This window comes from Carex rostrata, chromosome 26, assembly GCF_964058835.1.
Source record: "Carex rostrata chromosome 26, lpCarRost1.2, whole genome shotgun sequence".
Classification (NCBI taxonomy): domain Eukaryota; kingdom Viridiplantae; phylum Streptophyta; class Magnoliopsida; order Poales; family Cyperaceae; genus Carex; species Carex rostrata.
The window spans coordinates 146,806-170,412 of record NC_135943.1 but is presented as its reverse complement, the minus strand read 5'-3'; the positions used below and the strand labels follow the sequence as shown (position 1 = coordinate 170,412).

The 23,607-nt window shown below is 32.8% G+C and overlaps 2 protein-coding genes across 2 annotated transcripts; both read right to left on the bottom strand.

Moving 5' to 3' along the window:
- Nucleotides 1-421: 421 nt before the first annotated feature.
- LOC144544035 (F-box protein At2g05970-like) lies at nucleotides 422-1,462 on the bottom strand. Its single transcript, XM_078292454.1, has one exon. It carries the CDS (start codon nucleotides 1,460-1,462, stop codon nucleotides 422-424), a length of 1,041 nt encoding a protein of 346 aa, XP_078148580.1.
- Nucleotides 1,463-12,260: 10,798 nt separating this feature from the next.
- LOC144544034 (ankyrin repeat protein nuc-2-like) lies at nucleotides 12,261-15,944 on the bottom strand. The gene is made up of 7 exons (XM_078292453.1): nucleotides 15,867-15,944; nucleotides 15,730-15,792; nucleotides 14,485-14,661; nucleotides 14,103-14,234; nucleotides 13,420-13,559; nucleotides 13,073-13,189; nucleotides 12,261-12,496 (listed from the first exon to the last, which is right to left on the bottom strand). Exons 1-7 carry the CDS (start codon nucleotides 15,892-15,894, stop codon nucleotides 12,293-12,295), a joined length of 861 nt encoding a protein of 286 aa, XP_078148579.1. The 5' UTR covers nucleotides 15,895-15,944; the 3' UTR covers nucleotides 12,261-12,292.
- Between the last annotated feature and the right edge of the window lie 7,663 nt (nucleotides 15,945-23,607).

The window sequence follows — 23,607 nt, the reverse complement described above, 5'->3', positions numbered from 1 at the left end:
ATGTGATGGCTGTATGGTTGTGATGTGGTACTATAGATTTTTATTTCAAGTTTTATTTTCAACTAGTGCAGCAGGATGAATAATTAATTGATGTAATAGATGATAGCGTATGTGTGGCAGGCTGCCCTAGGAGAATGTTGTAATTGATGTAACAGACTCTATTCCATGGATAAATACAAACACTTGACAGCCGCTGTCAAGTTTTTCAAAAAAAGATATTATGTCCAAAGCAATATATCATTTAAATAGTTTAATTTGTGAATGCATTGAGTTATCAACTTATCATTATTAGATTTATGTCCTCTACATATACCATTTAAAAAGTCCAATACATAATAATTTACAAAGCAATACTGCAAGTACTCGTGCATTATAAAAATAAAAACCAAAAATGAAGAAAAAATTGTGTAGGTTTTAAAAGCTAGCACAAACTCGGTACAAACCATATAGCATCGGGTGATTTCATGACCACCTCTTCTGTAGTCCCATCTTCCATGTCATATCGACAAAAATGAGCATTAGGATAATGGTAATCACGATACCAATATTCCTTTTTGTAATAGATATAGTTTCCTTTAAGTCCCCTAATATCACTGGCCCTCAAACAAAAACCATAATTAAAATCCTGCAAGAATATAATCCGATCACCAATCTCATTCAATTTAGACCATCGGTAACAACCAAAATCATCTGTATGTTCCAGCCGGTACACCTCAAATTGATACTTCCACGAGACTTCGCCAAGGCCAACTACGTCAATGTATGACATCATCACCCCAAGCAGATCTCCCATGCCATTAATCAAGAAATTAAAATTAACCTCTTCACCTGGATGCGGTATCTCTATACTTGTCTTAGTTCCAGTTGAAGCGTCATAAACGCAAGTGACTCTTGGTATTGCCAAAGACCAAAATAATCTTCCTTTGTAGTATGCAAACGCAGAAGGTTCCGGAAGTACAATTGAGATGTGTTTGATAGTTTCAGGTGGTTGAAACCTGACAAATTGATATTTCATTGTTTCGGTAGGAAAAACTAGATTCTGTACAAGTATTAAATAGATCTCGGAACCCACAAAGCTCGAATTATGGTTAGTGACATGGCCAAGGCAAGCTATATGATAAGACAATGAAGGATTCAAAAAGGGAAGGGTGACTTTGGTACCAGTAAGCGGATTGAGGAAATAAAAAGAGCAAAGATACTCAAAAACAAGCAAGAAACCAGCAGTTGTACCTACAAGTACATTATTCACCGGAAGGGGTATTCGTTGGGTTGTGTTAGATGAGAGAGAGTATACAAAGTATTCATTATCCCGTACTTGTTGGCTTTGGTCGATCGGCATTGTGGTTGTAGCTGTTGGCCAGATAAGCCAAGGTAGCTGTACGGGAGTATCAGTTAGGTCTATGGCCAAACGCCAATTCTTACATACAGCACGAAAAATGATGAAGTTCGAAAGGCTTTCCATTTTCTTCGATATCAGATGAAGCAGCTCTATATTAAGCTCTGCCCAATCCCTTTTATTCTCTTCTTTATGAGACGTTGTTAGTTCTTTCTTTGCTTTGTGAAGGCTCTGATTACATTTGATTTGAGCAAACAAGTGAAGGTTAAGTACTTTTACATATATAGTGTGTTCATACTGTTCTAATTAAACCATGCACGAAAAATTGCAATTCCATAGTGTTTTTAAGCCCAAACGAAACACTAGACCAAATATTGGAGAAGTACAGCTATAACGACCATAGTGTTATACATAGTGGGCTGCTATATATCACGGATCACATTTCATGATTTTCACAAACAGATAATCGACATGGAAACAAATATGCTAGCTTTTATTTCTTAGGAATAACAGGTACACGTATTCTGATCACAACACTTCAAACTTTTTCATGTGAGAATCTCAACAAAGTAAGTTTTTCATGTGTTAATCTCAACGCAAATCAATATTTGGGATTGGAATAACAGGTTCCTGTTATTCTTATTTCCGAATCAACATAGTATACTATGTCGATATATTAGCTGTTTGTGGAAACATGAAATGAAATGTGACCCAAATAACTGCAATTATTTTAAAATCATTATGAAATTGTTTTCTTTTTGTTGCAATTTGTATAATTCATGTAATAATTACATTAAAATTTTAATTAAAAATCATAACGTAGCTTGGCTTTTATTTTGTAATATCTTTGATACTCGTCAAATTTATTTAACCCTCTCTGCAACATCATGCGAATTGTGATTTAAAACCTTAGATGCTATGTATATATATACAATTTTGATCTTTAGGTTCTTGTACATGCATGGTGGACTTGAATTTTTGGAACGGAACAAAAATCACTTAGAAATTCAGACTTAGTTTTAATTTCAATTATTAAAGTTTACACGAGACTTTCCAGCAATCTAAAAATCAGAACCTATGAATAATAAAAATATAAAATATTGATTTGTACCTTGTGAAAAGCTAGAATTACTGGTAGAAACTTAGCCCACATCATAGAATACTTTCTTTCTTCTTTCTCCTCCACAGTTTCCAAACAAACATATAATTTTGCTAGTGATAAACCCATGAAAGTTTTTCTCGAAGTGCTCTTACAAACTTATGAGAAATAGATAACAAAAACAGATATCAAAGACATAAAACCAAAATATATATATATATTTTTTTTGGAATTATTTATAGTACCCTCGTAACATATATATAGTCTCATCCTGTCTTCCATTATTTTTGGAAGAACGTGTAAATTGAGAAATCAGAAATTAGAAAGATTGTAATTGGGAGGCTCGAACAGGCACACTATTTCTGAAATAATTTGTATATATATTCCTGATAGTCTGCAAATATTATGTCTGAAATAATTTATGTAGCTCATGCAGCTTTAGCGGGTTCGGATGACGCGAGCTTTCTGACAACATCACAGAGATACCTCACTTAGTTGAATTATACTTTCTTTTGGGTAGTGCTATTTTGAGATGAGAGGGTTCATATGCCTTCATTTTTTGTGTCTCCATCATACCTTCATTTTTAAAAACTTAAATAACTCAAAGTTTAAAACTTAAAACGTCTAAATAAAACCGTTATATGTGATCTATGTTATTTTCTTTCTGTGTCCATAAAAAATTATCACATTTTAATTTTGCTTTTATATGAATTAATAAGTTGAAAAATCAATGTCTAAAAATTATTTACATTAGTATACATTTTACCAAGCTCAAGATGACAACTAAAACAAAGTTGAAATGCCATAATTTTTTACATGTGCATATATAAAATAATATAGTTTATATCCAATGGTTTTATTTTGAATTTTAAAATTTAAATTTTGAGTTATTAAAGTTTTTAAAAATGGAGGCATGATGGAGGCACAAAAAATGGAGACATTTCAACAATTAGATTATTGAGTGCAGACTGCTGAGAGAGTTTTTCCTATATATTTTCGTACCCAATTTATCCTTCTATATATAGATTTTTCTAATTATGGTTGAAACTTAATAAATGTTTGTCTCAAATATGTAAAATGAAACTATTAAATGCTATTGAAATGAAAAAGTTTCTTTACTTATTGGTTTTTTTATTTTATTTTATGGTGGACACTGCTATTTTGAGAGCTAAATGTTCAATCCAAAGAAACTTCTATATTTTAACTCAATTTTAGTAGTCACTACCAGTGCATTCTTAAGGTTATTTTTCATATTAAATTAGAAAAAAAATTAAAAATTGAAATATATTAATGTTAAAAGAAGAAATACTTTATTTCATACATAATATTTTACCATCTTTTTTTAACAATTAATGCATTGAGGATATCGATAAAAGTATTTATGATAAAAGATAAGAAGAATAACATTCATTAATTGTTGATGACTTTAACATCTATTCATAGATAAATTCACATTTTTCACATAGACAATTTTTTTTCTATTTGCAACAAAATTTATTCAATTTACTCTTTCTTTAAATGTACTTGTTAATTTTTGTCCAATCCATTCAATTGATGCAAAAATGACTTGGCTTATTCAATTTAATTCTCAAAATAGCAATGCTGTTATATATAATCCATAAAGAACGGCAATAAGCTAAGAAATTAATTATTCATTCTCTTTCAATAGTATTTAATAGTTTCTTTTTGCATATATGATACAAGCTTTTATTAAGTTTCTATTATGAATAGAGAAAATTTTCTGTATGTTGCTTTCAAAATAGCATTGTTCTTTTTTTTTTTTATCTTTGACTATAATTTTTTGTTGTTGTTGTTGTGAATCATGTGATCTTGTGTATTGTCAATTTGGAGATTATTTGTTCGGATTGACTACACATTTTGCTATTGGTAGAAAATAATTAGAAATAAACCATCTCCAGATTTAGGAACTCTCTTGGCAGTTTGCCTCGAGTGCATATCCTCTGCATTAGTTAATGCAAAAGGGAATCTTTTGAGTTAATAAATCTCAATCATCTGATTATAAACAGAGTCAATCTAGTTTCTGCCTATAACACAAGGATCTTTTAATATTAGTGCGGATTTCATTTACATAAATTTTAAAATAGATCGAATGGTCGATATGCATTAACTCAAAAAAGATTCTCCTTTGAGTTAATGCAAATTCGTTGGCCTCTCTCCTCGACATTTGAAGGAATTGATCGGCAGAGGCTTCTTTTGTGTTTATCTGTGAATTTTCGAGCGCATGGAGCGTCGACAATCAACAATTAAACAATTCTATACGGTGCAAATGGGAGATAATATATAGATAATAATGGTGGTAACTCCTAATTCCTAAACCTAATACGGTCATCAGCATGATAACAGAGTTTGGCAACAATTAATATTCATATTATGTTCCCATTATTCTATTAATTAATTGTTTAATAGTTCTGTAAAGAACGTCGATACTTTTTTGGATTGGATGTGATTTGAACGTCGATACTTTTTACATGGCCCTAGTTAATTCAATACTTCAACCTGTGTACTAGATAGCTGCTTCGATCTATGTAGGACTTGAATGGTTGCTTCAGCTTCGATCTTCAAGCTCAATTTCTTACTATCATGTTGAATTCGACCAATAATTTTTGTTTCCAATATTTCTTCCCACCACCTGTACGTCTTATTGCCATTATATTTTTTATTTGAGAAGCACCCTCCTCAGTCCTCACTGTAGGCTGACCTTTTGCATCAAATTGCTTATATGTACTTTCTTTGCTGTTTTGCTTATGTCCGAATACCATATTCGATCTTCAATTTTTTATGTTAGTTTTTTCCCTCAAATTTTTTTTATCTGTCATATTTTGCATCAAATTCGCTCATTTTTTTGGATGCCTGGGTAGCCTATTTTTTTAGCTGGCCGGAGATTGTAGTTATGCTATTGTCTAACTTAATTACCTAATCCATGTCAAAATAACAGAAATTGAGAGAAAAGAAGAGTTTGCTATTTGCAATCACTTGCAAGATCCATTTCAATAAATTATCTGTGAGAGTTATGCCCCACTTAATTAACATATAACTCAAATTAGATGACTCAATTAATAAATCTCGTCTAAGGAAATTTGACCCGGATATCATCACAACTGCTAGATATATAATTTTATGCATAGGTGATGCCGGGACAGTGGAGCTATTGGTGCTTTTTCATTACTCGCTCCTTAAAAAACAATGTGTTTAAAGAGGAAAAAATGAGCTTTATTTTTCATTTTCATCCGTACAGCGTGGTTGTAATTCGGATTTGAATCCAATATGTTTTGCGGAAATTTTCGCTACACCTTTTATTTATTTTATTCAATTGAGGACTAAAACGAAAGATAAAAAATTTAGCTCATTTCAGTGACCAAATACAAAATTTTATGATGACTCTCATGTTTGCTTCTAAATTATATAATAGTTGTGGCATGTGGGAGAACTTGAATTTAAATTACATCTCCTACATTATACATATTCATGTGATTTAAATTATTATGTGTAGAATCTGTTATCAGTAAAATAAATATAATCTTCTTAACTTTAAACTCTCGTTAAATACCAATAATTTAGACTGGTCTTAGACATCCAAAAAACATTCCATAGAGTAGGACTACCCAAAAAGCTCGTAGTTCGTAATTCAATTGACTTTGATTCAAAAAAAATATTGCAATTAACTCGTTCGATTGAAGTTCGTTCTAAAACAAATCAAACTAGTTTGGTTCGAATCTTATTCAAAATCAAACTCAAACTGGGTATAGTTCGTTCTAAATTGATTCGCCAACTATTTAGGTTCAAATCTCAAATTAACATATGTACCGTTCAAATTAGAGCAACGCCAGTGGCTCAGTGCAAAATCAAGGTTTCATTTCAAATAGGTACAAATAGATATCTGATATGATCAGATAAGATCCAATGCAATACTTAGTTTAAGATATCCAATTTTCAAAAAAAAAAAATACTAAGAGCGGTAGGGCTGCCAAAAAAAGCTCGTAGGTGATTCGATTGACTTTGATTCGAAAAAAAATTGTTATTGACTCATTCGGTTGAAGTTCTTTCTAAAACAAATAAAACCAGTTCGATTCAAATCTTATTCAAACTCAAACTAGGGTAAGTTTGATTTGGTTTGATTTGTTTGCAGCCCTGTTGAAGAATAGAATAAACTAGAAGGGTTAAATTGTAAAATAAAGAGAAGAGTAAAATTGTAATTTATAATAGTTAGAAATGAACCGTTTGGAATGCCAACGGTAAAATAGAAAGGGAGGTATATATACCCCAGTATATGCTTTAGAGAAATATAAGAAAAAAAAAAAAAAAACTCAAGTTCTCTAATCTCTCTGTTTCTTATAAAATTAACATGGTATTAGAGCTCTAAGCTCCTGAGATCAGAAAAAATACACACAAAAACCCGTAACAGCAAAGAAAAATAGAAGAGAGCAAAATGGCTCACGAGGAACAAAACGAGGCTTCCAATAATGCTTCCAAGCTCACCAATGCTTTGCTCCACGGCAGAAACTATCTCACATGGACAAAGGCTGCGGCACGAGCGCTCAGCGGTCGAGAAATACGAGAATATATTTTCGGTGATAGTAGTTTTATGAACTCTTGTTTTATTTAATTAGGCCATGGATTTATTTTCATTTTCTAAATATTATGGCCTCTCTTTATGTACGTCTCATCTAAATTAATTTGGTCTTCCTAGCAATACACTAGAAATATTGCTAATAACTTTATAATAAATAAAATATTATTTTATAAATATCACATAGTTCTAATTCATACTCTCAGTTAGATTTTTTTTTTTGTTGTTATCCGTATCATTACTTGTAAGCGAACAAAAAAGTTATCCATAAACATTTTATAAAAAAAAAATATGAATAATTAGTTCAATTTATGAATTAATTTGATGAAGCTGTTAATTAAATTGATAAATTTTCGACAGATGATTATTCATAATTAATGTCACAGATCCTTATATAGTCCTTAATTTGGCCTTTCATCAATCAAACAATTTAAATAGTGGAGGATTTAAATATGTTTATTCTCTGTATATAGAAACTTTAAAACTTAAATAGCAAAGTAGAACCACTGATCGTCACATCTATAAAACTTCCTCTATATATATAAAAAAAAATACGGTATATATTTTGACATCATTTTAAGAGAAATTTAGATATATATCCATCATAACTTCATCAATTAGATATTTATCCATAAAAACTTTAAATTTAGTTATTTGCCCATTCAAACCTCTTCATTTTATTTATATCCCCATTGAGTGATTTAATCAATTAAAAGCACTAATTAATACTAATAAAAAAATAAAATAACATTTTTGTCCTTGTCCCTTCATTCTCTTTGGTAATAACCAGCCCACTTCTTCTTCCCCATAACTCGTTTCTTTTGTTTTGTTTTTTTTATGCATAAAAAGGACTTCTAAGAAAATATCAGTAGGATTTTATATAAAGCATGGTTGCAACATTTTATCAGTTACATGAGATAAAGCCTATATGCATGTCAAATTGTCAAAACGTATACAGCATAGAAAGCAAATCAAAATATGTATATGCGTGCAGAGTTCAAAACTTCAAATCTAGAGCATTGCATATGCACATACAACACGAGAACATTAAAAACGAAATATTCCTGATGCATCCTTCATTTTCTAGCAATTCCACCCGTGCTTATAAAGAAAGCCACTGGTACAGAGGCAACAACCAAGCTCACAGGGAAATTTTACAAATCGCCCTACTTTTTAAAATTTTCAAACAAAATATTCATCCTCTAAAATAATTAACAAAATGTCCTTGTGGGCCCCTCATTTCCCCCTCTCCCCCTTTCCCCATCTCTACTTCCTATTTACTCTCATCACGTTTGACACCTCTTTATCTCTCATTAGACTTTAATGAGTACATAAAAGCCTTTAAATAATATGTAATTAAAATTAAAAAAAATTGGTAAACATACAACAAATTTTTCCGTTAGATATATATATATATATATATATATATATTGAATACATGTTTTTTTTTAAGTATCTATACTAATCTGCATCATGATGAATTATTTACACGATTATACGGTACTTTATTAGAAAGATAAACTCTTAAATTTGTATTTTACTTATTTGAAGAATAGGATCATATGTTTGTCATTTTTTTTTAAACGCTAATTATAATAATCATATTTTGAGAATTTTTTTATTATTGATGAGTATATATGCATTAATTTGATGTATTGCGGTTTAAATTTACAAAAATGAACCTATCCCAAATGCAAAATCAAACACTAATATATATTCCCATTTCAATCTACTAATTGGACACCATCAATACCGAAGATAATTGTCATTTTCATCTAAGTATTGTCTTATTTCTAACCAAAAGGAGAAGAAAATGTCCTGACAACATATAATTTTTTGTGTTAAAATATAGAGATGAATTATTTTTTGTATATCATATTTTGTACTTTTTATTTAAATCTCAAAAGTATTTATAATTTTTGGTAAAGTTTTCAATTTTATATTTTTTTTGAATGATTATAAGAAAGTTTAATTAAATGAAATGCTGTCAAATAAGTAAAATATAAATTTAAGAGTTTATCATTTTAATAACGTACTATATAATCATATAAATAATTTCATCATGATGCAGATTAGTATAAATACTTTTACAGAAAAAAAAACATATATTCGATATATATATTATCTAACTGAAAACTTTGTTGCATATCTACAAAAAAAAAAAATTATTGCTTGAATTACATATTTTTTAAAATCTTTATGCATTCATTAAAGTCTAATGAGAGATAAGGAGGTGCCAAACTTGATGAGAGTAAAAAGGAGGTAGGGATAGAGAGAGGGAGAGAGGGAAAAATGGGGGGCCCACAAGGGCATTTTGTTAATTATTTTAGAGGAGGGATATTTTGTTTGAAAATTTTAGAAAGTCGGGTAATTTGTAAAATTTCCCAAGCCCACACCGGTACTTCAAACCCACACTAGTACTTCACTGGTACTTGTCAGTATAATGACATTAATTTGGTACTGAACGAGTGCCTTCTGAGGTTAAAATCGATTCTAACGTTCTAGAAGAATTGCTATCAATTTTAGCTTTGCTCGAATTTTGTCTCTCTGAAAAACTTAAGCTGCAAAGAAAAAATGGTTTAATATGGGATACTAGGCCCACACCAAAATTCTTAATTGGTCCAATCATGAATCTTTGGTGAAGTATCCTGATAATTCTCTACACCTACAGAATACCAAGAGTTTCTAAATGAAATTACGGAAAAAAAAAAGTGAAAATCCAAATATTTGAATCAGTTTTGTTTCTTTCATTAACAATTATGTTCATTGTTACCTTTGCCCTTCTTGCTCGAAAAGCTGATTCTTGAGGACTTCACTTGTCCATCCTGAAGCATGTAGTTCTTAAAAGCTATTTTTCTCAAAAGAACCAAAGAAACGAGTAATGGAGAAGAAGAAGAGGCCTGGTTAATAGACCAAAGAGAATGAAGAGACAAGGGAAAAAATGCCATTTTATTTTTTATTAGTATTAATTAGTGTTGTTAATTGATTAAATAACTAAATGGGGATATAAATAAATTGAATGAGTTTGAATGGGAAAATAACTAAATTTAAAGTTTTGATGGGTAAATATCTAATTAATTGATGAAATTATGATGGGTATATATCTAAATTTCTCTTATTTTAATGAGGATAAAACGTTTGAGAAATCAATATCTAAAAAATTTCAACATCAAGATAATTTTACAATCTCTTAAAGTCAATCTAAACAAAATTGACATGTCTTATGTTTTCGTTAAAAATGATGTAGATTGCGACAAAAGATCATTTTTTTTAAATTACGAGTTTTTAAAATTTTAAAAATATAAAAATATTGAAGGTACTAAAAAAATAAAAAACATCTACACCCACCTTTATTAACCTTCATTGAACTGTTACAACAACCAAAATGCAATCTTTGCACAAATCCAACAAGAACTAGACATTCAACCACCTCAAAAATACCAAATATATACATTTCAACATACTTTTGAGTCCTTTACAGGATCTTCAGGTTGCAGTATATTGAACCTTTAATTTTTGCAATTAACTAAACCATCGTGATACCAAAGCACCATAATTTAATTCTTTAGGAAACAAATGATTTAATCCTTACTGCACCAAACTCAACTATTACAGTCTTGATTTTGTCCAAACTAAATGTTAGGTTGAAACAACTGATTTGAAAACAAAATAAATTAGAAAAATACAACCCCCCAATTTGCATCATAGCAAATGCTAACAGGTGCATCAAGACTACATATTTCATTTAACATCACAAGGTACAAGTATCACAATTAGTAAGCATTAAGTACTCTGCCAACAACAACAATAAGAGTTCCTCTCAAGATAGAGCAAAATAAGAAGGTTAGAAATATTACTGGACTCAATTTCCTAATATCATCCAATCTCAAGCCAACGATAACTTCAAAAGCATCTGGAACGATAGCCTGCAATAAAAAAAAATTTAATATTAACTACCATAATGCTTTCCAAATCACCTTTAGATATCGAAATCTTGAAATAAGGCTGTGAAAGAGGATGACAGTGACAGCCAAACAAATCTGTTACAAAGTGTCTTCATAATTCTAAATGAGAAATAAAAAAAATAATTGAATCTCTTGTTGGAATAGGGGAATTGGGCACAATTTGCAGTGGCTTGACAATGATTATTCAGTGACCATAAAGTATAATTGAAGCCGTTGTGTGCTATTATTGTAAACCGACTGAAACTGTGATAGGTACATTTGTGAATGTTTAGTTCCCTAGGGCAAAGTCTTTAGGCATAAAAATGGAGAGCAACTAGACAGTTAAACTTACATATCAGACAAGTGCTCCTTGCCTAGCATGTGAATAACTTCTGGCATTTTGGACAAATCAGCATCAGTGGTGGCATTGAACATGTACATGAAGCCAGTCGTTTCTTGCAGAGCATTTCCCAATTGCATCCAACAGAGGCATCTCTTTGCACAGTAGACACTTGCATTCTCAGGATCTTCCTCTATAGCCTACCAATTAAAGCAGGTTAATAGCTTTAGAATTATTCAATGAAAAAATATTTTTCCAGCAACAATTAGAATTCTATCTTACATAATTACAGAGGACTAGTGCTGCAAGATACTCTTTCTTGAATAGCATATCTTTGATTTTTTATGTTTCAGATCCACAAGTCTCTTCTTCGAAAGAACTTTATGCTAGATCCATCAAAAAGTAAGTCAGAAAAGCTAATATATTGTTAATTCAGTATTGTTCCCAAAATTGCTGCTCAAAATATTATCTTTTACGATAAACATTGATCCAAACATAGAAATAGGGAGTACATACCTCCTTTTTAAACTTCTCAGATGTAACATGACTAAGTAAGCCTTTAATGCTCCAATCTGGCACCGTTGGAATAGGAGAGGTTACTGGAAAGAGAATTTCTACAATCTCACTTTTACCCCTCATTGCTGCTACTTCTACGGGTAACCTTCCACACTGCAACACATTTCGAAAGTTGGTACTTGATTGGCATTGCAGATTTGTTAAATTTAAATTATATAATTAATTACCAGCCATGTTGAAAGTCAATATATGCTAGATTGATATTGAAATTTTGTCATAAACAAGGACATCTAATTCTTTATACTTCAAAATACCTCAACATAATTAAAAATAACACAAGAAATATCTCATATAACCTTACAGAAATTACAAAAGACAAGCGACCTGCCCAAGAACACTATTACATTAATAAATGGACAGTATAGAGATACCTTATTTACTTATGTAATACAACAACAAAAAGACGATGTTATGGTGATATTTCTGCTATGCAATATCTCTCATTTATAAAGGTGAATATCACATAATTTTTAGTGGTTACAATGAAAAAGATAGGTGAACTAACTTTATCAAGGAGATTGGGGTTGGCTCCAGATTCCAACAAGTACTCCATCAGCTCCTTGGAATGGTAAGCCAAGCTTAACACCGGTATCTTGTTCACATCAGCCCCAGCCTATAATATTCAAAATGAACATATTTAGATGTTATGATAGCTCTAAGAAGAAAGTCTTTTGACATATAGGATGCAACTCAATGACAATAAAAATAATTTTGGACAAATAAAAATTGACATTTTACAGTACATACAAATAATTATGATAGTCTACATTTGAAACCAAAGAAATTTAGAATATTTGAGAAATTTAGAATATTTGAGACATTCCCAACTGAGAACCCACAATTAGCTTATTTGACCTAGAAGTGAATTTCATTTAGTAACTGACCACATTAAGAAACAAAATAAAAAAAAATGAACTGAAATGTAGTCATCCAATTTTACAAAACTCATCATAAATAAGATTTAATTGACTTGATTACGAAAATATCTGAGTTAACTTGCCATGTTTTGACTATGGTTTAAAGGTTGAGTGTTATTTACACCCGAAAGAGATATGGTTGGTGTTAAGTGATAAACATAATCAATGTTTAGTATAACTTAGAAGTATTGATGCTGTAGCAATTTACAAAAGTATTGGAACAAAAAAAGAGGATTCAAACTCCTATATTTCAGAATTGCAAGATTTTGTACCTTTATCAGAAGTTCTACAATTTCCATTGTTTCATCTTGTGGATGAAATGTACAATTCTCGTTATTCATCACGGCAACAAGGAGAGGTGTCACGACACCACATAACAACTCATTTGGCTGACAAGACAATAGCAATTGGTGAATGTAATACAGGTTATAACTAAACTTTACATTCTTTAAAATTAGCAACAGTTTTGTCTTAAGTTGAGGCAAGATTTTGTCAAGTATGTTTGCATGTCAGGTTGGTTAGGTTAAGATTCTTGCGCTACAACAAAACCTATTCTAATTTAATATTCTGATAATACAACAATTTTTTTAGCAAAGAGAAAAGTGAGAAAGACAAGTACATTGGCATTGTGGCCCAACAAAACCTTCACACAAGATATGTGGCCATGCAAAGTAGCCAAAAGCAAGGCTGACCCAATAAAGTTTTGCACATCGACTTGAGCACCTTTAGTCAATAACACTTCAATTGCCCGAGGGTTATCTGAAATAAGAAAGAGTGAATCATTTCTTAATTATTGCCCTAAAACCCCTAAATTAAAAATTGTGCACATTCAAATTAGATCATTTGCATATTACATGTTTTATTTTTATCATAACAACCATTCCAACCCAAAAGAAATTAATTAAGAAAAAAAAAGCATAAGAATGGTTCAACAATTAGAGCTGTAGTTCACCATGATGCAAAAGGTATGTTGCAATAAATTATAATTATTTGCCCAAAACACTAGTGAGTTGTGTCTTCATAAGTCAAAATAAGAAAAAAAAAATTAAGCCAAACACATTACTTTTAACTAATTATGGATAGATTCAGATTCAAGTTAATTCATTGAAGCAAGGGGTAAATAAGACAATTTTTTTAAGGTCTATGCTTCAATTTTAATAATCAATTTTTGTCGCAAATACACAAAAATCTAGTGTCAAATTGCAATACAAGGCTGTTATATGAAAAATGACAAGACGTTGGGCTTAATTTGGTTAGCCACTAAGAATAACATTAGAATTATAATTTACATATTAGAGAGACCTCCAATGACAGCATAATGGAGATGACTTAAGCCATTGGCATCTTTGACATTGAGATTAGCACCGCAGTTGATGAGAGACTCGATGGCATTTGGATCCCCAAAATTAGCTGCAAAACATAACGGTGTTTTCCCTACAAATAACCATTGAAACAAAAATCAAATAAAAATCCACAAGAGAAAATGGACAAGATGAAAAATACAACTAACAGAGATGTTGTTCAATTTTGGTAAAAAGAGTTACTCAAGTTTGAGAGTACTTGGAGTAGTTGCAAAGATCCTTAAATCATCTCCACAGCATTATTCTAAAAGAATCATAGTAGAAGGGAACTTGAAGCAAATTCGGGACTGTAAGGAAGTAAAATAAAAGAAATGAGATCTTACCTGACTGAGCAGTCAAATTGACATCCATCTTCAAATTCTTGCTCAAATACTCACATATCTCTCCATGCCCCAGCCAGGCTGCGTAATGGAGAGCTCCATCTCCTTCTTCATCACACAATTCAGAAACCATCTTACCTGTTTTTTCTCTCCTGCTGCTGAATATACTTTCACCAATTTCTGTATCATTGTTTTTATATACGACTAAATGAGTCTCAAATAAGGTGCAATTCAGAAAATTGGATGTCCTATGAAATTGTGCAAGTAAAGCTACTCAATGCATTGGTAAAGTAATCTTTTGAAGTTCTTAAATAAAGCTAGCAACTATATATAGTGCTTTGTTTCCTTGTGATGGATCTGTCCAGTGAATAGTGTGGGAGACCAACTGATCAGTGCTTAGTGCTCCGCACTCAGAAGGTTGTTAATCTGGTATGACGAATTGGTTATTTTTGTATCTTCTCATATTACTTGTAAAAAATAAGAAGATAAAAGAGGGGAACAATTGCGTTGTGCAATCCTAGTTAGAAGAAAGAAAACATGAAATCGAAAGGCTAAAATGCAATGCACTGCACGGAAAAAGCTGTGCTTCGCCAAGGATTGACTATCCACCAAATTAATTGTAATGTAAATACAGTAACATATAGTACAGTACAACTACTAAAATTAACTAAACTGGACAAAAATTGAACCTAATTACGTAAAGCTAGACAAAAGCAGAATTGATCCATCACTGTAATACATACAACTGGAATTTTACAAAGAAGCCCCCAACCCCCTTTCAACTGGAATTTTACATGAAAGCCCCTCTTCAACTAAAAATTTCTGAAAAACAGTATGCTCATTCTGCCCCAAAATTTCATGATGGACTAAATTATTAAAAGAGGGAGTGAAAATCTTTTCTCTTTGCTAGGTTTCCCTACAAAAATAGGGAGACTTGAGTTGCTAAATTATAAAGGGAGACGAAGAGCAGAAACTAAAAGGGAGACGAAGAGCAAAAAAGAATTAATGGAACTTGTTTATCAACGCTTCTGATCTGCACAAATCATAGCACGTATTAGAAGGACAGGATCGCGATGCACAGCTTTCTTGGTGCAGTGCAATGCATTTATCCTTTATTATACTGATCAATGAGAAACAGAGACACAAATTTCATTTTGTTTTAAAAACAATTAAAAACGAAAAAAACATCAAATCGAAAGGCCATGGGAACTTCAATCGCCATTAGAAGGGTCGAACAAAGAAACTCACGCTGAAGCATACGGAGATCTCCAAATCGGGCAGCATTTGCAATTTTTATCGCCGTGTTATAATCTGCAAATGAGTGTCAATCAGGGAGGAAGAAACACGCATATATACAGAGAGTATTACTTTCAAATATAGTATACCTGCAGCAGTATTAACCCATCTCGCCATTGTCGTACTTTTTTCCCTTTCAATCAAAGAGATGGAGAAGTAAAGAGTGCAGAGTAAGAGTGGGAGGAAGCAAGAAGAAAAGGCAACTACTACACCTAGAAATACGGACCAGCTTCAAAATAAGGAAATAAATCTCTGCTGTGTCGCTGTGATTACAAAGAATCACTGGGATCATACAAATCAAAATCTACCCGTTCATTTTTCTCCGTGCACCAATCTCAAAACAGATGAATGGATAGATATTGAATTGCAGGTTCCTGTGATTCTTTGGAATCACAGCAGATTTATGTTTTCAGAATAATTTCTCAGCAAGCGCAAAATTTTGAATTACTTAATACACCGGTTTTCTTGACAGACTTCTACATGTCATCCTCGTATTGAGTTTTGCAGCCTTCAAATGAGCCACGTAAACTGCGTAAGATTTATACGTATGATTTTGTCAAAATCCGTGGATGAGAGATTTATATTTTATTGTACGCCTTCACAAAATGACAAATGACTGCAACCGTTTCGAACGGAGTCCGTATCATCTCAGTAATCAGTATACGGAATCCGTGCACTCTTTATCACTGTCACAAAGTCTACTCTCCTTTTGTACAAACGAAAAAAGCCTATAAGGCTATAACTCTTCACTTCTTTAGAATTAATACAATATTTTCTATTATCCTTCTCGTTATGGATTGTTTGTCTGTAGCCTATCAGAAAGGCAAACGCACACATGTTCGTATTTAGATAATATTACCAGATTTTAAAACTATGATTCAGATACAAGAAGAATATAATTCAGAAATAAATTTTTCCTTTTATAATGTTAATAATATATCAAAATATTAATATTTTAGCAAACACGCAAAAAGTTTGAAATGTCATGAATAATATAAAAATTATGTATTTATACACTTCGTCATAAATAGTATATATTATTTAAAATTAATATTTAGATTAATATTCTGTGTGCTTAAATACTTGTACCGATTAATATCGTTAGAATGTTTTCTAAATATTTTAAATTTTTAATATATATAGGCTGAGACAACGCACAAAATAATATATACAAAGAGAGGCATTTCGCTTTTTAATTTATCTAGATTTATTTTTTCTAGAAAAATAACACTGTGAATTCTAAATTAATATTGGTCCTGCAAGAGTTAGAACCAACCGAATTTTTTATTAATAGTAATAAAAAGAGAAACTACAAAAAATAGGACCGAAATCCAAAATCTCGGATTGTAGAACTGACACTACGAGTTACGGTGTTCGTCGCAAATGTTGTAATTTAAGATGTCCCAAAATTGTATAAAAAAAACTTGGTGAACTCAAAACAAAAATATTTGAATGGAGACTGTGGAGTCCATAGCCATTTATGCCATAAATTTAAAATTTCTCTATAAGTTATATTCACGTCATAAACTAGTAACTACCAAATTCGTCCAAAAACTATTTGCTTCTTCGGAAATAAATCTGTTGTGATCCGTAAGAATTGCAGGACCCTGTTATTTCAAATCTGACATTTTATTAGTGGTAATTCAGTAATTGTTCATTTCGATTCTTACTTTTTGACCTTGGCATGCATAATCATGATGTAAGATTGGATGTAAGATTAGGTGGTAGTAAATCCCACTAGCACATAAGGAACTCTAAAGGAGGAGAGCAGACAACTATAGGAACCGAATCCTCTGCCCCCTAGAGGGCAGGATTTTCCTGCCCCCCATTCATTTTGACCAATCTCCAATTGACACGTGGCATATCTTTCAGAAGCATGGAGGAAATATGCTGTTTAGCCCCTACTTTATTTGATTTTGAACAAAACAGGAAAGGGACAGGGCATGAGTCTTTTAAACGGGCCTTGAAAAAGAGTAGAAGGTTTTGCTTTTATTTTAGATTCCAAGCATTTAGTTTTTTGTAATATTGTAATGTAGACTGATTTTCAGTTTTGTAATCTTGTAATGTAAGAAGGAAGCACATGTTTTAATTTTTTGTAGTTTCATTACAAGCTGGTGAGACCATATTTTTTTTTCTTTTTATATTTTTACTTGTTTTTCATGATTTTTCAGGTTTCTGGAAATCTGACAATTTATAGCTTGAGCTGCTATTTTTTTTTTAAATATTTATTTTTTTGGTTACTTTTAGTTTTCACCTTATCGGTTCTACTTCTAGTTTTGCAACACAAAATATAGCCAAATTTTAAAATCTAGAATTTACAACCAAAAAAATAAAAAAATAACTTACAAGTAAAATATTTTGCAAATTGATTCAACTAAAAAAGTTTTGTCATAGATTGCTTAAGCATTGGAAAAAATTTCTCACTGCTGAATTTGAAAGGTGAAAGAGACATGGTAAAAAAAATGTGCATGCTACAACTTTCTATAAAAAAAATTTAATTGAAAAGGTATGTCATGTCTTAATTAGAAATTGACTAAATTGAAGGAGGAAATTTACAAATAGATCCTTAATTTTTCTGAATTTGGAAGTTGAAGACATCAGAGAAAGAAATATACAAAGCTACAGCTTTTATTAGAAAAATAATTTAATTAAAAAGATATGCCACGTGTCAATTGGAGATTGGTCAAAATGAATGGGGGGCAGGAAAATCCTGCCCTCTGGGGGGCAGAGGATTCGGTTCCACAACTATATACTTAGCATCCTAGGAGGATTGGCTACAACATCGGTATCATCTTCTTTTCGTATACAGTGTTTCGTTAGCTATTCTTGCAAAAGTGCTATCAAGAGAATATGCACGTTCATGTTATATGTAATTGGATAGTGTTTCTATTAATCCAATTGTAAAAAAAAAATTGTACTTGTTTGTTATAATTTTGTTAGTTTTAAAAAATAAAATATGATATATATATGCAATTAAGAAATTGATTTAATTACATATTTGGTTATGTTGAATGAATACATTTTTTATTTGCATGCATTATTATACTAAAAAAAATATATGCTCACGCAATATTATATTTTAAAAATTACAAAATTATATTTTAATATTGATTTTTTTCGATGCGCTCATGCATAACTAGCAGAATACTTCAAACTACATTTACATTATGTTAAGTTTGCTATATGGTGGTGCATTATTTAACATAATTTAGCAAACTTTATTCAATCTCCACAAGGCCTTAGCCCTTTGGCCTACACGGCTACAATTGTCCGTACCTCACATCCTCTACCGCCCCCACAATTATTACATAGATTAATAATTGTTGATTAAGAACGGATATTCTCAGTGTATCAAACTGGTGTACAAATCCTCATTCAGAACATTGGTAGATGCGACTTGTTTACTGTTGTTGAACAGACTTTTCTTTGCACCTTATTTGACAGATCGGGCCTCTTGCTAGGTCACAGCAGGAACCCTTTTATCTTGTGGGCATTTCTGTAGTCGGCCTATTCACCCCTTCAATGAAAATTCCTGCATGGGTCGAACTTTGAACCTGGATTGATTTAGTTTGATTTTCTCCCGTGTTGGCGTGTTGAAAGACCTCCTGTAGTCCTGTCTGTCTCCTCGATCAGAACATAATTTATTGCTCTGTTGTCCTTCCTTTGCACGCCTTTCTCGAGCACCGCTTTGAGAAAACATTCCATCTGTTTTCTCAGTTAACTTGATAGCTTTGTACCGAACGGAAGGGTTGATAATTTGATATTAAGGAATCTCCGCCTGCTTGGAATTCGAGCTAGCATAAGGAGCAGAATTATTGGTCTTTCAGATTCGTGCCAAATTATTTTCTAATATTGATTTTTTTCGATGCGGTCATGCAAAACTAGCATAATACTTGAAACTACATTTATATTATGTTAAGTTTGCTATATGGTGTTGCATTATTTGACAGAATTTAGCAAACTTTATTCAATCTTCACAAGGCCTTAGCCCTTTGGCCTACACGGCTACAATTGTCCGTACCTCACATCCTCTACCACCCCCACAATTATTACATAGATTCATAATTGTTGATTAAGAACGGATATTCTCAGTGTATCAAACTGGTGTACAAATCCTCATTCAGAACATTGGTAGATGCGACTTGTTTACTGTTGTTGCACAGACTTTTCTTTGCACCTTATTTGACCGATCGGGCCTCTTGCTAGGTCAGAGCAGGAACCATTTTATCTTGTGGGCATTTATGTAGCCGGCCTATTCACCCTTTCAATGAAAATTCCTGCTTGGGTCGAACTTTGAACCTGGATTGATTTGGTTTGATTTTCTCCCGTGTTGGCGTGTTGAAAGACCTCCTGTAGTCCTGTCTGTCTCCTCGATCAGAACATAATTTAATGCTCTGTTGTCCTTCCTTTGCACGCCTTTCTCGAGCACCGCTTTGAGAAAACATTCCATCTGTTTTCTAAGTTAACTTGATAGCTTTGTACCGAAGGGAAGGGCTCATAATTTGATATTAATGAATCTCCGCCTGCTTGGAATTCGAGCTAGCATAAGGAGCAGAATTATTGGTCTTTGAGATTCGTGCCAAATTATATTCTAATATTGATTTTTTTCGATACGGTCATGCATAACTAGCATAATACTTGAAACTACATTTACATTATGTTAAGTTTGCTATATGGTGGTGCATTATTTAACATAATTTAGCAAACTTTATTCAATCTCCACAAGGCCTTAGCCCTTTGGCCTACACGGCTACAATTGTCCGTACCTCACATCCTCTACCGCCCCCATAATTATTACATAGATTCATAATTGTTGATTAAGAACAGATAATCTCAGTGTATCAAACTGGTGTACAAATCCTCATTCAGAACATTGGTAGATGCGACTTGTTTACTGTTGTTGAACAGACTTTTCTTTGCACCTTATTTGACCGATCGGGCCTCTTGCTAGGTCAGAGCAGGAACCATTTTATCTTGTGGGCATCTCTGTAGCCGGCCTATTCACCCCTTCAATCAAAATTCATGCTTGGGTCGAACTTTGAACCTGGATTGATTTGGTTTGATTTTCTCCCGTGTTGGCGTGTTGAAAGACCTCCTGTAGTCCTGTCTATCTCCTCGAACAGAACATAATTTATTGCTCTGTTGTCCTTCCTTTGCACGCCTTTCTCGAGCACCGCTTTGAGAAAACATTCCATCTGTTTTCTGAGTTAACTTGATAGCTTTGTACCGAAGGGAAGGGCTGATAATTTGATATTAAGGAATCTCCGCCTGCTTGGAATTCGAGCTAGCATAAGGAGCAGAATTATTGGTCTTTGAGATTTGTGCCAAATTATATTCTAATATTGATTTTTTTCGATACGGTCATGCATAACTAGCATAATACTTGAAACTACATTTACATTATGTTAAGTTTGCTATATGGTGGTGCATTATTTGACATAATTTAGCAAACTTTATTCAATCTCCTCAAGGCCCATTTGGCCTACACGGCTACAATTGTCCGTACCTCACATCCTCTACCGCCCCCACAATTATTACATAGATTCATAATTGTTGATTAAGAACGGATATTCTCAGTGTATCAAACTGGTGTACATTCCTCATTCAGAACATTGGTAGATGCGACTTGTTTACTGTTGTGGAACAGACTTTTCTTTGCACCTTATTTGACCGATCGGGCCTCTTGCTAGGTCAGAGCAGGAACCATTTTATCTTGTGGGCATTTCTGTAGCCGGCCTATTCACCCCTTCAATGAAAATTTCTGCTTGGGTCGAACTTTGAACCTGGATTGATTTGGTTTGATTTTCTCCTGTGTTGGCGTGTTGAAAGACCTTCTGTAGTCCTATCTGTCTCCTCGATCAGAACATAATTTATTGCTCTGTTGTCCTTCCTTTGCACGCCTTTCTCGAGCACCGCTTTGAGAAAACATTCCATCTATTTTCTGAGTTAACTTGATAGCTTTGTACCGAAGGGAAGGGCTGATAATTTGATATTAAGGAATCTCCGCCTGCTTGGAATTCGAGCTAGCATAAGGAGCAGAATTATTGGTCTTTGAGATTCGTGCCAAATTATATTCTAATATTGATTTTTTTTCGATGCGGTCATGCATAACTAGCATAATACTTGAAACTACATTTACATTATGTTAAGTTTGCTATATGTTGGTGCATTATTTGACATAATTTAGCAAATTTTATTCAATCTCCACAAGGCCTTAGCCCTTTGGCCTACACGGCTACAATTGTCCGTACCTCACATCGTCTACCGCCCCCACAATTATTACATAGATTCATAATTGTTGATTAAGAACGGATATTCTTAGTGTATCAAACTGGTGTACAAATCCTCATTCAGAAGATTGGTACATGCGAATTGTTTACTGTTGTTGAACAGACTTTTTTGTGCACCTTATTTGACCGATCGGGCCTCTTGCTAGGTTAGAGCAGGAACCCTTTTATCTTGTGGGCATTTCTGTAGCCGGCCTATTCACCCCTTCAATGAAAATTCCTGCTTGGGTCGAACTTTGAACCTGGATTGATTTGGTTTGATTTTCTCCCGTGTTGGCGTGTTGAAAGACCTCCTGTAGTCCTGTCTGTCTCCTCGATCAGAACAAAATTTATTGCTCTGTTGTCCTTCCTTTGCACGCCTTTCTCGAGCACCGCTTGGAGAAAACATTCCATCTGTTTTCTGAGTTAACTTGATAGCTTTGTACCGAAGGGAAGGGCTGATAATTTGATATTAAGGAATCTCCGCCTGCTTGGAATTCGAGCTAGCATAAGGAGCAGAATTATTGGTCTTTGAGATTTGTGCCAAATTATATTCTAATATTGATTTTTTTCGATACGGTCATGCATAACTAGCATAATACTTGAAACTACATTTACATTATGTTAAGTTTGCTATATGGTGGTGCATTATTTGACATAATTTAGCAAACTTTATTCAATCTCCTCAAGGCCCATTTGGCCTACACGGCTACAATTGTCCGTACCTCACATCCTCTACCGCCCCCACAATTATTACATAGATTCATAATTGTTGATTAAGAACGGATATTCTCAGTGTATCAAACTGGTGTACATTCCTCATTCAGAACATTGGTAGATGCGACTTGTTTACTGTTGTTGAACAGACTTTTTTTTGCACCTTATTTGACCGATGGGGCCTCTTGCTAGGTTAGAGCAGGAACCCTTTTATCTTGTGGGCATTTCTGTAGCCGGCCTATTCACTCCTTCAATGAAAATTCCTGCTTGGGTCGAACTTTGAACCTGGATTGATTTGGTTTGATTTTCTCCCGTGTTGGCGTGTTGAAAGACCTCATGTAGTCCTGTATGTCTCCTCGATCAGAACAAAATTTATTGCTCTGTTGTCCTTCCTTTGCACGCCTTTCTCGAGCACCGCTTTGAGGAAACATTCCATCTGTTTTCTGAGTTAACTTGATAGCTTTGTACCGAAGGGAAGGGTTGATAATTTGATATTAAGGAATCTCCGCCTGCTTGGAATTCGAGCTAGCATAAGGAGCAGAATTATTGGTCTTTGAGATACGTGCCAAATTATATTCTAATATTGATTTTTTTCGATGCGGTCATGCATAACTAGCATAATACTTGAAACTACATTTGCATTATGTTAAGTTTGCTATATGGTGGTGAATTATTTGACATAATTTAGCAAACTTTATTCAATCTCCACAAGGCCTTAGCCATTTGGCCTACACGGCTACAATTGTCCGTACCTCACATCCTCTACCGCCCCCACAATTATTACATAGATTCATAATTGTTGATTAAGAACGGATATTCTCAGTGTATCAAACTGGTGTACAAATCC